This window comes from Corvus kubaryi, unplaced genomic scaffold (assembly GCF_017639235.1).
Source record: "Corvus kubaryi isolate FWS band 111438036 unplaced genomic scaffold, C.kubaryi_AGA036_p1.0 137, whole genome shotgun sequence".
In the NCBI taxonomy this organism is placed as follows: domain Eukaryota; kingdom Metazoa; phylum Chordata; class Aves; order Passeriformes; family Corvidae; genus Corvus; species Corvus kubaryi.
In genome coordinates this window covers 31013573-31025751 of record NW_024580671.1, presented here as the reverse complement: position 1 = coordinate 31025751, position 12179 = coordinate 31013573, and the positions used below count along the sequence as shown (strand labels likewise).

At 40.5% G+C, this 12179-nt stretch overlaps 1 protein-coding gene across 3 annotated transcripts in view; it reads right to left on the bottom strand.

Annotated features, from left to right (window-relative positions):
* RELN (reelin) overlaps positions 1-12179 on the bottom strand; it is a 276616-nt gene that overhangs the window by 76618 nt on the left and 187819 nt on the right. For all 3 annotated transcript variants that reach the window (XM_042018399.1, XM_042018400.1, XM_042018398.1), the window contains exons 21-22: positions 8889-9081; positions 6150-6262 (exon numbers count right to left, since the gene is read on the bottom strand). In XM_042018399.1, coding sequence (XP_041874333.1) covers positions 6150-6262; positions 8889-9081 — 306 coding nt within the window. The remainder of the gene's footprint in view (positions 1-6149; positions 6263-8888; positions 9082-12179) is intronic.

Sequence of the window (12179 nt, the reverse complement as noted above, 5' to 3'; positions counted from 1 at the left end):
TTCTCCCGATCTTTATTGTTTAAAAAATTATTAAAGTTCTTGAGCATAAGTGAATACCGACTATTTCCATTCAAGAACAGTTAACTGTTTTTTCTTGGATACAAAAATTTCTTTTTGTCAGGATGATTCTAAACTAGATTTTGCTCACATATCACTGGTGACATTGAGATCACAAGTTTTTGACGAAGATCCCGTGTCATAGCACCTATTTTTTTCTGCACTGTAAATAGCTTGCTCTTGCCCAACAACTCAAAATCTGTAACACCCAAGGTTTGTAGTGGGGAATCATCAAATTAAACTTCTTGCCTAACTAAGCTCTGGATAGTTGTAATATTCTTCAAGCACAAAACCTTGCTTTAGCTTCTCCTTTCTAAATAGTTTGTCTTCAACAGCTTGTTTTTCTTTACAATAGTGAATTCAGCTAACATTATCCATTAAAAAATGCTTACTGTTGGCCCTTTAGGAGATTGTCCAATGCAACATTGACATTTTCCATGGGAATGACTCCTGCTAGCCAAACCCAGCCTGACACCCATCGCCCTCAAAAACCAAGGCTGGAGAAGAAAGTGAATCATGAGAAAAGCAATTTTTGTCATCATCAAGCCTTTTCAAGCTGCCCTGCCAAACTGTGCACATCCAGCAGGTTACCAACATTGGCTGGTGGCCACTCCCAGATGGGGGACGCAGAGACTCTCCACTCCGCTCATGTCAGAATGAGATTAAGAAAAATTTAATGCATGTGAAGTGAAACAAAGATGGGAAATTGTTCATCATGATGGAGTAAAAGGGGCTGCTGGCTGCATGATGGGTCTGGGTAAAAAGGGGTGGTGGTGGCAATGTGGGCACTGAGGCTGAATTGCACTGTTGTGGAGGGTTAGGACAGGGAAAGCAAGGTCGACTGAGGAGAATTAAAAATCCAATTTTAAAATGGGACAGGCCTGTGTCTGGCCAAGGGCTGGTTGGGGGAGCTGAGGATGAGAAGCAGGCAGTTCCTATTAGAAGCTTCTTTTCTAGCTTGTTTCTGAGCCATATGGTTATTTTATGAGGCACAGGATATACTGCTGTTATTCTGCTTCAAGATATAAAGCCCTTTCCCCACCTCCAATAATTTATGTAGAATAAGACTTACTAAAATGAATATTGTAAAGGTGGCTGAGCCACCTGCTCACATGTATGGAAGTGAAAAAATGAACAGAGCAGGCCTGTGCAGCTGAAGTGGACAGAGTGGCAATTAGCCACTCTGGCACATATAAGAAGTTTGGTGCATGTGTGGACAAATTTTTAAAACACCAGTTTTGAATTTCTTTAAAAAACAAGTGAAGCTGCCCAAGGGCTTGGTTTTTAATTGAAATGACCCTTGTTGCCTGCTTTAAGTATCTGTTTGATATTGCAAATACTGTAAGCATTTTTACAGCACTCAGAGTTAATCTGCAGGGGCAAATCTGCTGATTAAATACTCCCTCAGGATATAATGTATTGATGGGTTACATTACAAGAGCTATGAATTATCCATTAAAAGGGTACAATGCCAGTAATCAGCACACGAAGGACTTCCTAAGCTTGTGTAGGCATAATGGGCAGTCAATATTGACTGCAATTATTTACTGTTTATTTTTTCAGTGCTCTGAAGTCAGCACATCACTTTGGTGCTGAGGTTCATGTTTACATCAATGGCACCACAGAGAACCCTGACAGAGGCTGTAGGCTCTGGAAAGAACAGTAATGACTGGTGTTAACTCTAATGTGTGCTGAGGAAAATAACAATACTGAAACCAAAGAATGGTGTTAGAGCAGGCAAACACACCCCCTGTGAACTCCCAGCACAGTAAAATTGTGTCATGTTATTTTCCCAGGTAACAGGAGGGAGAGCATTGGATTCGGGCATCTGTTTTGCATCAGGGACAGAGTATGGGTGGAGGTGGGGTGTGAGACCCTGCAGCCCAGGGGTATTTACAGCAAACTGGGGGAGATTTACAGTGATACAGAGGCAATTTCACTGTGCCATGGAAGTCTCATGGTGCCCAACAAGCGGTGGTGCCCCCTAGAAAGAGCTTGGTGTGGCATTGATGGCATTGCCTCGGCCACTCACTGGCTGCTGACAGGTGCAAATGACCCTGAAGGGCGGTTGTGCAGGAGCATCAGGGCTGGTTCTGGGGCACAAGGCTCACACTGACCTACACAAACAGTGGGGAGAGCCAAGCCCTGTGCAGTGACAGACAACACCTGTGCCCAGGGCAGCAAAACACCTGAAGCCCCAGCTGTGCAGCTCGTCTTTGGGGCTGCTCCCAGGGCTGGGCATGCACGGCAGGCATGGAGCTGACACCAGGGCTGATGGCCCTTACTGGGGCTCATGTGGGTTTCACCTGACCAAAATGTTTCCCTGGAGAGTCTCATCATCCCATTCCTGCTGCAGGGGACTGCCACCCTGCCAGGTGCAGAGTTCCATCTGCCTCCTCCAGTTCCAGATGTTGGCTGCACGTCAAGCCAAGGGATGCACTCAGCTCCACTTGTTACCTAGAAGTTCTCAGATGAATGCAGTCATTCCAGGAGGTTTATTTATCTCATTTGAGGGGAGGGGAGGAAAGGAGGAGGCTCATTACAGCCTGGAGATGAACATGTGGCCCAAATGGAGGTGTGTGCAGCAGCTGGGGGCTGGGGATAGTCCCCAGGGAGCCACATCCCAGAGGGGAGGAGTTATTTTTATCTCCAGACAGACAGCTCTCCCCTGGGGACAGCTTTGCCACCACGGGAATCCCGTGGCCCCAAGCTGCAAGGGACAAGGAGCTGCCCTTGCCTTCCCACCCAGCCTGCTTCCAGGGGTCCTACGGGAAGCGATGCCACCATCACATGGCTGTGGGCAGGGAAAACTCTATGGATTCAGATTCCTCCCTGGGTGAGGGATAATGTGTGTTAGGCTGAATTGACAATTACAAAAGCAATGCTGCTGAAAAGCCAGTCCTGCTTGCTGTTTTTGAAAGCTTTCCAAGGCTGCTCTGCACCTCAAGGTAACAACAGCTTAAGAGGATTATGCTGTTAAAAATGGTAATCACCCATTTAAAAAAGCCATGTTAATTAAGAAAAGAGAATAAGGAGATGAGCGTCAGCTGCATCCTCAGTGATAAAACACTGGTTTTCTGGACAGTCACCATTTGGACACCTATTGAAATGGGAAGTGCAGCACTGAGGAGCTATGAAAGCATTTCTTACAAGCAAAATAAACTTCCCTAGTTCCTCATAGTTTCTCCTTTTTTTTTAAATGCTACTGGGAGGCAATCTAGCTTTCTAATGACATTATATCTAAGTCAGGTTGATGTCAAATAAAAGTCATTGTTGTGTGACATTTTACAGAAGCACAAGGAAATCGTGTCCCAGAAGTACTGCAAGTGAAATGATGTTCTGTTATAAAATTTTTCAGATATGTGAGTTAAAATAAAATCATTGCCTTCCCTCCTGATATTAAAAGCCTTAATGATCTAATGCAAATTTGTGGCTGATAAAATTATATTTGCTACCTTCTGAGTTACCATAATTACATTTACCCAATTATCCTGAAGCTCTCATTCAGTCATTAGGTGTTGATTTGTTTATGAAGTCAGCAACTGACAGCTGCTTGCATCTCATTAAAGCCTGTTCATATGTAAATTCCTTGCATAAAACTGAAATTAATTTCCATCAGTGTTAGAAATGTTCAGTTCAAGTACAATACAATTTCAGCGAGCAGGTGCTTACATTTCATTTCTTCAATATAAGTCTCATTCTTGCAGCAGATTTTCTAGCATCCCAAATCTCACATAACATGGGAACCTTGTAAACTCATGCTTGCTAGAAGCAGGACATCTACAGATGTGCAGAAATACCAGCACACCCAGAAAGTTTTACAAGAGAAATAGGTGCTGTTATGAACAATTTTCCAGCTGCATGAGCACAGTGCCACAGCCTGACACTACCCACACGCCCAAGGTGCAAACCCTCAGCTAAGAGCTGTGCATCCAGGGATAAAAGCTCCAGCAACCACAGCAGGGCTGTGCAGGGGTGTGAGGGCATGCCGAGGCTACCAAGGGCCAGAACAAGGCTAATGAGACATTCCCAAGTCCTTGTTTAGGTGGTTTGTTGCCCTGTGCAGTAAGCACAGGACAGGCTGAGTATTTGGCAGCCTTTTTCTTGCACGGTTGAAACAGAAGGAAGGTCCAGAGATCTCTCCCCCTCACCCCAGTTCTGGGAAGGCAGAAGACCTGGCTCTCCCCCTTGGCACTGTTCTTCCTGGCCATTACTAAGGTTTTGCCTCTGGGTGGTTGTTGCAGTGGATGCAGGTGGGGAAGGGATAGGAGAAGGATTGAGGGCACCCCGAAGAGGAGCCCTACAGAACATATTCACTACCAGCCACCTGGGACAACGCCCTCTGTGTGGCTGGGCTGGCAGCAGAGAGCCGCACATCAAATTGTCACCAATAATGCCCAGGTTTTGAAAAGGTGGAAGCTTACCCTCTGCTCACAAGTGTGCTCTAAAACACGTGTAAAAAATGCCCCCGCATTTTCAACCCAAAGGAACTGCTGAGCCCTTAGCCTGCTCCTTGCCAGTGGAAAGGAAGGTTAGAAAGTGGTGAGAGAGAGATGCATGTGGTGTGCTGGATTGTGTTTGGTGGGGAACATGGAGCCACACTTCCTCTTCACCCCAATAACTGCATAGTACAACACAACACAGAAAATGTGCTCTATCAAGAGCAAAGGAATGTTCAGTGGTAATTTGTACTTTAATTACAAACAAAACTCTGCTAACAGACGGGAATCCCTTCAGATACAAGACAGAGTGTGAAATATTTATGATTTGTGCACAGCACAGAACAGGAATACGGCTATTACTTCATCATAATTTCTCCCTGCAGTCTCTTAAATTAAAATGGAATTATTTACTTCTGTCACCTCATATTCTGAGAAGAATTAGTAGATCCTAAAGAAAAAGAGGCCCACAACATTGGTATCATCATCAAATTGAGTACAGTATATATTTCATAAATGAAATTAGGAATAACAGCCTACTTTAGAGTGTAACCCAAAAAATTGTAGACACTTTTTAAACTTCTAAGTGCCTATGTGAACCACAGATTTTGTAGATGGTGGCACATAATGACATGTAAGATTTAGTACATTATAATCTAACTACAAAGCACTTATTTGTAGACTTACTTGCACCATTTGGTATTATCTGATATGATATGTTCTAAGGATTCAGTATGTGCCTTTGATGTTTTGCCTAGAAATAGGAAATTCTGAATATTGTCTGTACAGTAAAAAGGGCCAGTGTGTTGAAAGAAGGTATCATTGTGGTGTGATTGATGGAAACAGGCTGTGCTGAGACCATGCAGAGTGCAAAAAAATAATGATGAAGGATGGGGAAATACAATGATAACTTAATCTGAGCAAGCTCTCATTGCAATTGCTGTGATGGATTCAGGTCAAACATAATCAAAATGTAACCCTAATTGTAATAATTAAATCCTCAAATGAAGGATGACCTGAAGATTATTGAGATTTATGACAAATTTTTATTTGTATGTTATAATAAAAATTTAAAAATAAACAATGAAAGAAACAATTAGGTTAATAAACAAAAATTTTAGGGCAGGCAAACCAAGTTTGATTACAACAAGATGAATAGGCTTTCTGAAAATTTTTGTTTCTCTTTTTTTGCAGAAGAGAATGTTATTTTTTAAGACATGCTATAAAAAGAATCAAGAGTTAAAAAATTCCCAGAAATGAATCATTACTTATTGTTTATACAAGGCTTTGGTCTGAAGATGTAAACAATAAGGAATGTGCAAAATAAAAATTAACAATCCAAATAAAGCCTTCCTCCAGTAGGGCATTTATATACAAGCGCTACTATTTTTGAAAAGTCTGAACTTTATTAGACGAGCCAGAGTATGTATTAAAAACAATTGTAAACAATAGTTTCTGTTGACTTCACCAACATTTCATTCTCTAATTATGTAAGGAATGCCTTTTATGGGAAATACCTGCGACTAGGTCAGCCCTGGCACCCCACCTATTGGCTTGAGTATGACCTGCAGAGACTTGATCTTTGTCATAGCAATTTAGATGAATTATCTGCACCCCCACCAAAAAATTTAAAGAGAGGAAGTAACTGCTTACCAAGTCTTCTGTGGTAAAAGAACAGTGATTCTCCTCCACTGAGTAAATTCGCTGGAGTGGTAAATACTTGCTGATGTAAACTCCTGACAGCTTGGCATACTGGGAAGACATTCCTTAAAACAAAACATTTCAAAACCACATTTAATATTGAGGAAAAATTGGGAACAGAAACAAGCATCAAACATTCACAGAACCAGGAGTTTGTCTGGGTCCAGATGTTGGAGTGAAAGACCCAGAAGAGAAAAATCCTGACATGATGCAGAGAAATTTCTCAGAAAACTAGTAGTAAAATTGAGGATGAAAGAAAGCCATATGACTTTATTTAAAGACTTTAGCATTAGTGACTGGCAATGTTTTGCTTTCCTCCACGAGGAATGTCTATCTCTTTGTTTTTTACTATTTTCACCCCAGCATCCATCATGGACTATGAAGTAAAGCCACAAGACCACTATGAAGTAAGTCTATGAAAGGGACCTCCAGACTTATACAGGTCATTTTAGAGACCTACTTGTGAGGCTTTGCCTGGGCATGCTGGCTGGCCCCACACCCTCCATCTGCAGTGGGGAGCAACAGTAGGAACAGAGAGAGCCACACCAGAGCCCCCAACCTCAGCCTTCTGTGTTGAAGTTGTGTCCATAGGCCCTTCCCAAGCTCTGCAGCTGTGTTAGCTTTGACACCTACAGAAGGTGGTGCAAATTCCCCCTTCCAGCTTCTAGGACTATTTCTGCATTTAACTCAGATTCCTATTGCCGTCTATTCCCCAATTTTTATTTTCTTTTTTTAATTTAGAAGATATGATCATTGTCACATCTTTTTAATATTAAATATAAATGAAGTCCCTTATCCCAGCTTCTTAACTGTTTTCTAGTGCTGTCCTTGCAATGCTACTTCATTTTTTGCAATATTCCATTAATTTGTTTATATTTTGCCAGAACAGCACCCAAAAATTTGTGCTATGAGGTATTAATAAAGTGCTTGGAAGTTACTACCAACCTGAATGATCCTCTTCTAGCTACCAATTCAGAGAGTCCCTTCTGCCCCTTCCTGCCACAGCACAGCTTCTCCTGATCATCCCCATATGCCCAAGAGTATTTTGCTGGTCACTGCTGTGCTCTCCCCCATGAAGGGTATTGGGCAAGAGACCAGACACCTGCTTATGCAAGTAGCCTACTTTGACTGCTCTCAAACTAAAAATAAAGCAGTGACTCTCTACAGAAGTTATGGCAATTAAGAACATTTATATAGTTAAATTATATGGTAATAGTTACGTATTAAATATGAAGAAAAGCAGAATATATTATTTTACAGAGAAATTTATTGCTCAAATATCTTAGAGTATTAAATGAAGATCTGAGACCTTATTTTGTTGTTTTGGTTTTTTTTAGTAGGTTTTCTAAAGGCTTAGTTTCCTTTCCAGCAATTTTCAAACATCTTTTTATTGATTCATCTCCCCTAAATGATCTTAGAAAACAGGATCTCATCAGTGCTTGCAAAGCAAACAAAACTTTCAAACATTTCAATTAATTAGTGTTTTGTTTATTTGTCAGATTATGTCTTTGAAATATACTACAAATACTCTTTTATCACAACAACATGGATGGTGTGAGAAAAACAATTTGGCTGCATGTTCTCTCTGAACTCAGCTCTATGGAGCAAGGAAAGGAGCACTAAAATCTGAGGGCAATTGATCTTCCATAGATGGCAAGCACAAACCCCAAACACCTACTGCTAGGAACTTTTCTTGGACACCGTGATGATGCCTGCTAGGTATAAAAGACATGAACAGTGTTTGAAATACATGATTTAGAGCTTTCCTCTGGATTCTGTTTTAGGTAAGAAATCATTACTTGGATTTGCAAAGTTTAAAAATTCATTTATTGCCATTTCTCTATTCTGCCCACCAAATTAAATGTGGCAAAATACACCATGGCAAAGGGTAACCAGGCAAAGTTTAATTGCTCATAGAAGGTGTGGAACCTGACATACAAATCCTTCGGTGAGCCTGCAGAGCAGGCAGTGAAAAGGCAGTAGGACAAGTTCCCTGACACCCTCTGAACCTGCTCAGAGGCAGCCAAAGGACCTTGGTTAGTTGACCCTGAGGCCAGGGAAAGTCCAGCTTTTGATCTAAGAGGGAAAACAAGAGCACGAACTGTGGCCAAATGCACTGCTCACATTTGTGCTGAGACAGCACCAAGCCACCCGGGAAAAGAGCAGCCAACACTGCTATTTGCACTTCGAGCAGAGTGGGGGAAACAGCCGGTCATTACGGTCCTGGACTGTGTGTGAACCAGGGATGGGGGATGAAGGGCTCTGCATTACAATCCCCTGAAGGAATGTGCTTTCCATTTACGAAATGGCTGCACACAAGGGCAGAAAGAATTTCTATCCATTTAAATTCCAGGAAACAGTACATGCATTTTGCTTAGAAAAACAAAGCAATAGCACAGGAAAGATCTCAGCCATTACCCTGTAGCTCTAACTGTGGCCCAATTTTTTTCTCAGCCTTGGTCCATTCCTGTCACAATTTTGTATTTCAGGCTTTCAGATACCTTTCTTCCAAATATTATGAGGAACATTCTAAATACCTCTATTAGTAATTTTGATTACAACTAAGCATTTCTTTATTGAAAGGTGAAAAAGGAAAACATATTTCTTTGTTTAAAGCCAAAAGTGTATTTCAGACAATCTTTGTATAAAGCAGAGTTTATGGAAGACAAAAGTCCTCACTGCCAGCCTCACCTCCTGAACAAGATGCCATGTGAGGCCATGGTTGGTGGAGTACTCCAGTTTCACCTGGTTGTCCATATGAGGAGTAAAGGCCTGACTGCAGCCCATCACCAAGTTGAACTGTATCATATATGAAGCTCCAATCTGCATAGACTGGGTCTCCACGTAGCGCATGCTAGAGGCTAGCTTTGAATCTCCTGTAAAACTGAGAGATGTAAGGAAAGAATAAGGATCTATCCCCAAAATAATTCAGAAAAGAGCATTATGAATGGTTCTGGTTTAAATACAGTGGTGTTTCTTTGTTCTGTAGCTTGGCATGTGGGATGAGACCATACACAGAAGAATTTTTTTCCTGGTACTTCTGCAAACTATCAGGAAGGCCTTGATGTATCCCAGAATGTGAAACACTGAATTATTCTGTTAGTTCTTACTATATGCTCTTTGTATTAAGGATCAAGTTAGGATCTAGCGAAGGGCAACATAAGGAAAAAACAACATAAAGTTCATTCCTCTGGAGTGTTCATTGCCTAAAGTCATTACACAATCAGAGATGTAATTTCATTCTAATACTGGGCAGTTAAGATCCACTGAATCTAGTTTAAAACACTCTTATTACAAAGATGGTTAATTTCATTGATTTTCAAGTGATCCTATACACAATGTATTCACTGACTCGACTGTGTTTCAGAATTAATCTTCTATTCTCACCTTCTTTTCTGTAGGAGGTACTGATTTAAGATTTATATTTTCCAGTGGATTGGAGAACAATAGTAATGTTTGGAACACACATATACATATATATGTTGCAAGGCACACAGTTATATATAGTAATACAATTTATAGTCTGAAATTCCAAGGTTATTTCACTTCAAATGCAGGTTTTTCTTCTTTCAAATGAAAAATGTAACAACCAAATTCAAAACCTCAAATGCAACAGAGGCATAAAGAAGAATAACAACTTAAAGTTTGAATCCTACTCACTAGCCTTCAAAATAGAGTATTTTAATGAAAGTTCATATAGAATGAAAATTGCCTCCCTTTCCTTAATTTGAGATGTTTACTTAGTGTCTTCAGAAGTACTTTAGTCCTTTCAGCTTCAATATTTTCTAAGACTATTCTTAAATGTGAACAATTTAGAATAGGGATTGGCTCTTTTTGAAGAAAATCACTGCAAATCATCATGGAAAAAAAGAAAAGCTACATTTAGTACAGCAGTGATGAAGAGAATGATCTAGTTCAAGGTTGCTCTTACAATTAAGTTACAGTTTATCATCTTAAATAAGAAACCATAATCTTTAAATACAATAAAGTAGAACATATTAGCTTCTATGTCTGTAAAATTCAAGGTCATGACAAAGTGAGTGTGAGGACTAGGAATACAAGTCAGTGTCACTTAGGACCCTTTTAGTTAATTCACTGACCTATATTGTTTTCTATAGAGTCCTTTCCAGAGAGAGCACTTAAGCCATAAATGTCAGCATCCTGCCTTAAAGCTTTAGAAGAAATTACTGAAAGCTGACATTAGTTTTGTCATTATCAAATTTCTGTTACTTGGCATAAGTTAAGATCCAGGCTGCTTTCTACTCCCTGACCTTACTTTTTGTGACTTGATTTCCTAAAGGATGATCCAGCTCATGATGTTATATGGAACTACCCAGATTTTGTTGATCAGCAGCCCAAAGCGACTGGATGGACACTCCCTCCACTGCGAGGGCACAAGGGCACTGTCACAGACAACTGGACTGGAAGGCAGTAAGTCGTCTTAGAAAACTGTATCTGAACTGTTTGCTCTTTTCAGTCGGTGTTGTCAGTGTTTTTCTTCTCAATAGGAAGGATAATTTCAAGATGAGAAGAGGATACAACATATACTCATCAGCAGTCCAGCTGGCAACCCACAGTTTGTGGCTTAGTGGTTAGATCTGAGTGTATCTCAGAAGAACTTGTCTGGATAATGCCTGAATTTATTTTCTTCCAACTTCATCTTCTCCTTTACAAAATGACAAAAATCCACAAATTTAAAAGCTAAAGCTGATTTGATCTGACATGGGCTGAAGCCCTGTTGGGCAACCTGTGCCAATACAACCAGGCTCTTCAGGTATCAGTCAAACATGTGCAGTGTAATCGGTTGAAAGTTATGTGTAGCACTGCTTTGGAAGAGGATTTGGCATTGCACACAAAAACCTGGGCACAGCACAGCACATCACAGTTACCTAAAGCTTATCCGGACAGAATAAAGGAGTTGAAACTCAACAGTTTGATGAAATATCTGTTCAGAAGCTGTCTTCCCAAAGTAATAGAAAACAAGTGAAGGACTTGTAGTTCAAAATAGCTGTGAAGAATTAAATGTTTTTTGCCCTTGTCTTCAAAAAAATCCCCTTTATTCATTACTACTAGAGTAAAATGAGAAAAAAAGTCTTAAACTCTAATATATTCTTTCTGATAGCATTCAGGTCATTATTAAAATATTTTAAATTTAGTATTAATTTTAATCTAATAGTTTAACCATATTGTACACAGTATATTAAGTAAGTAAGTTGAAAAGTCAAATCAGCTCTTTAAAATGCATATAAAAGAAATGTGAAAAAGGAAGCTAGTGTTGAGATGCGGACAGCATATGATGCTCTATAAGAAGCCCTTTTAAGGGGAGGAAATCACATTACAGGTACACAAGTCCTTTATCATCCACATTTTGCCGCCAGCTAGACACAAGTAGCATTAAAGGTGTGGGCTCCACCTTACTTGCCACTTTGCTCTCCAGATCTCTCATGTACGTGGTTAGGGGTATGGTCTTTTGCTGGAATACCAAATGTTTTCTTTGTTCTGGGAGCCACACAGCTGGAATACCTTTCCGGATTTTGTAAAAGATGAAGTAACGTCCCTGGCGTAAAAACAGTTAACTAAAAAATCTTCAGAAATGAGAATGCAGAGGCTTCATTTTTGTATAAATATGTTGCTGTGAGTGGGTTTCTGGCACGTATATAATTAGACCTGCAGAGGCACAGGAACACAATACCCATAGGTGCCCTCAGAACAATCACTCTCCCTCCAAGCACTGCCAACTAATTGGTACTTCTGGGAATGGTATCACAGCCAATGTCAGCCAACCTGCATTGCTCCAAACTGCTCTGAGATCCCCAGAGTTACCATATTTTCAAGTCTGATACTTTTAGGAATACTGAAAAGCCACACGGATGCAGCTTGTTTTGTAAAGTTGCTTTGACTGAAAATATTGACTCAATGGTCCAATGCTTGCACCAGATGCAGCTTTTCTTCCATCAAAGGCAGGGGATATTTGTGCCTTTT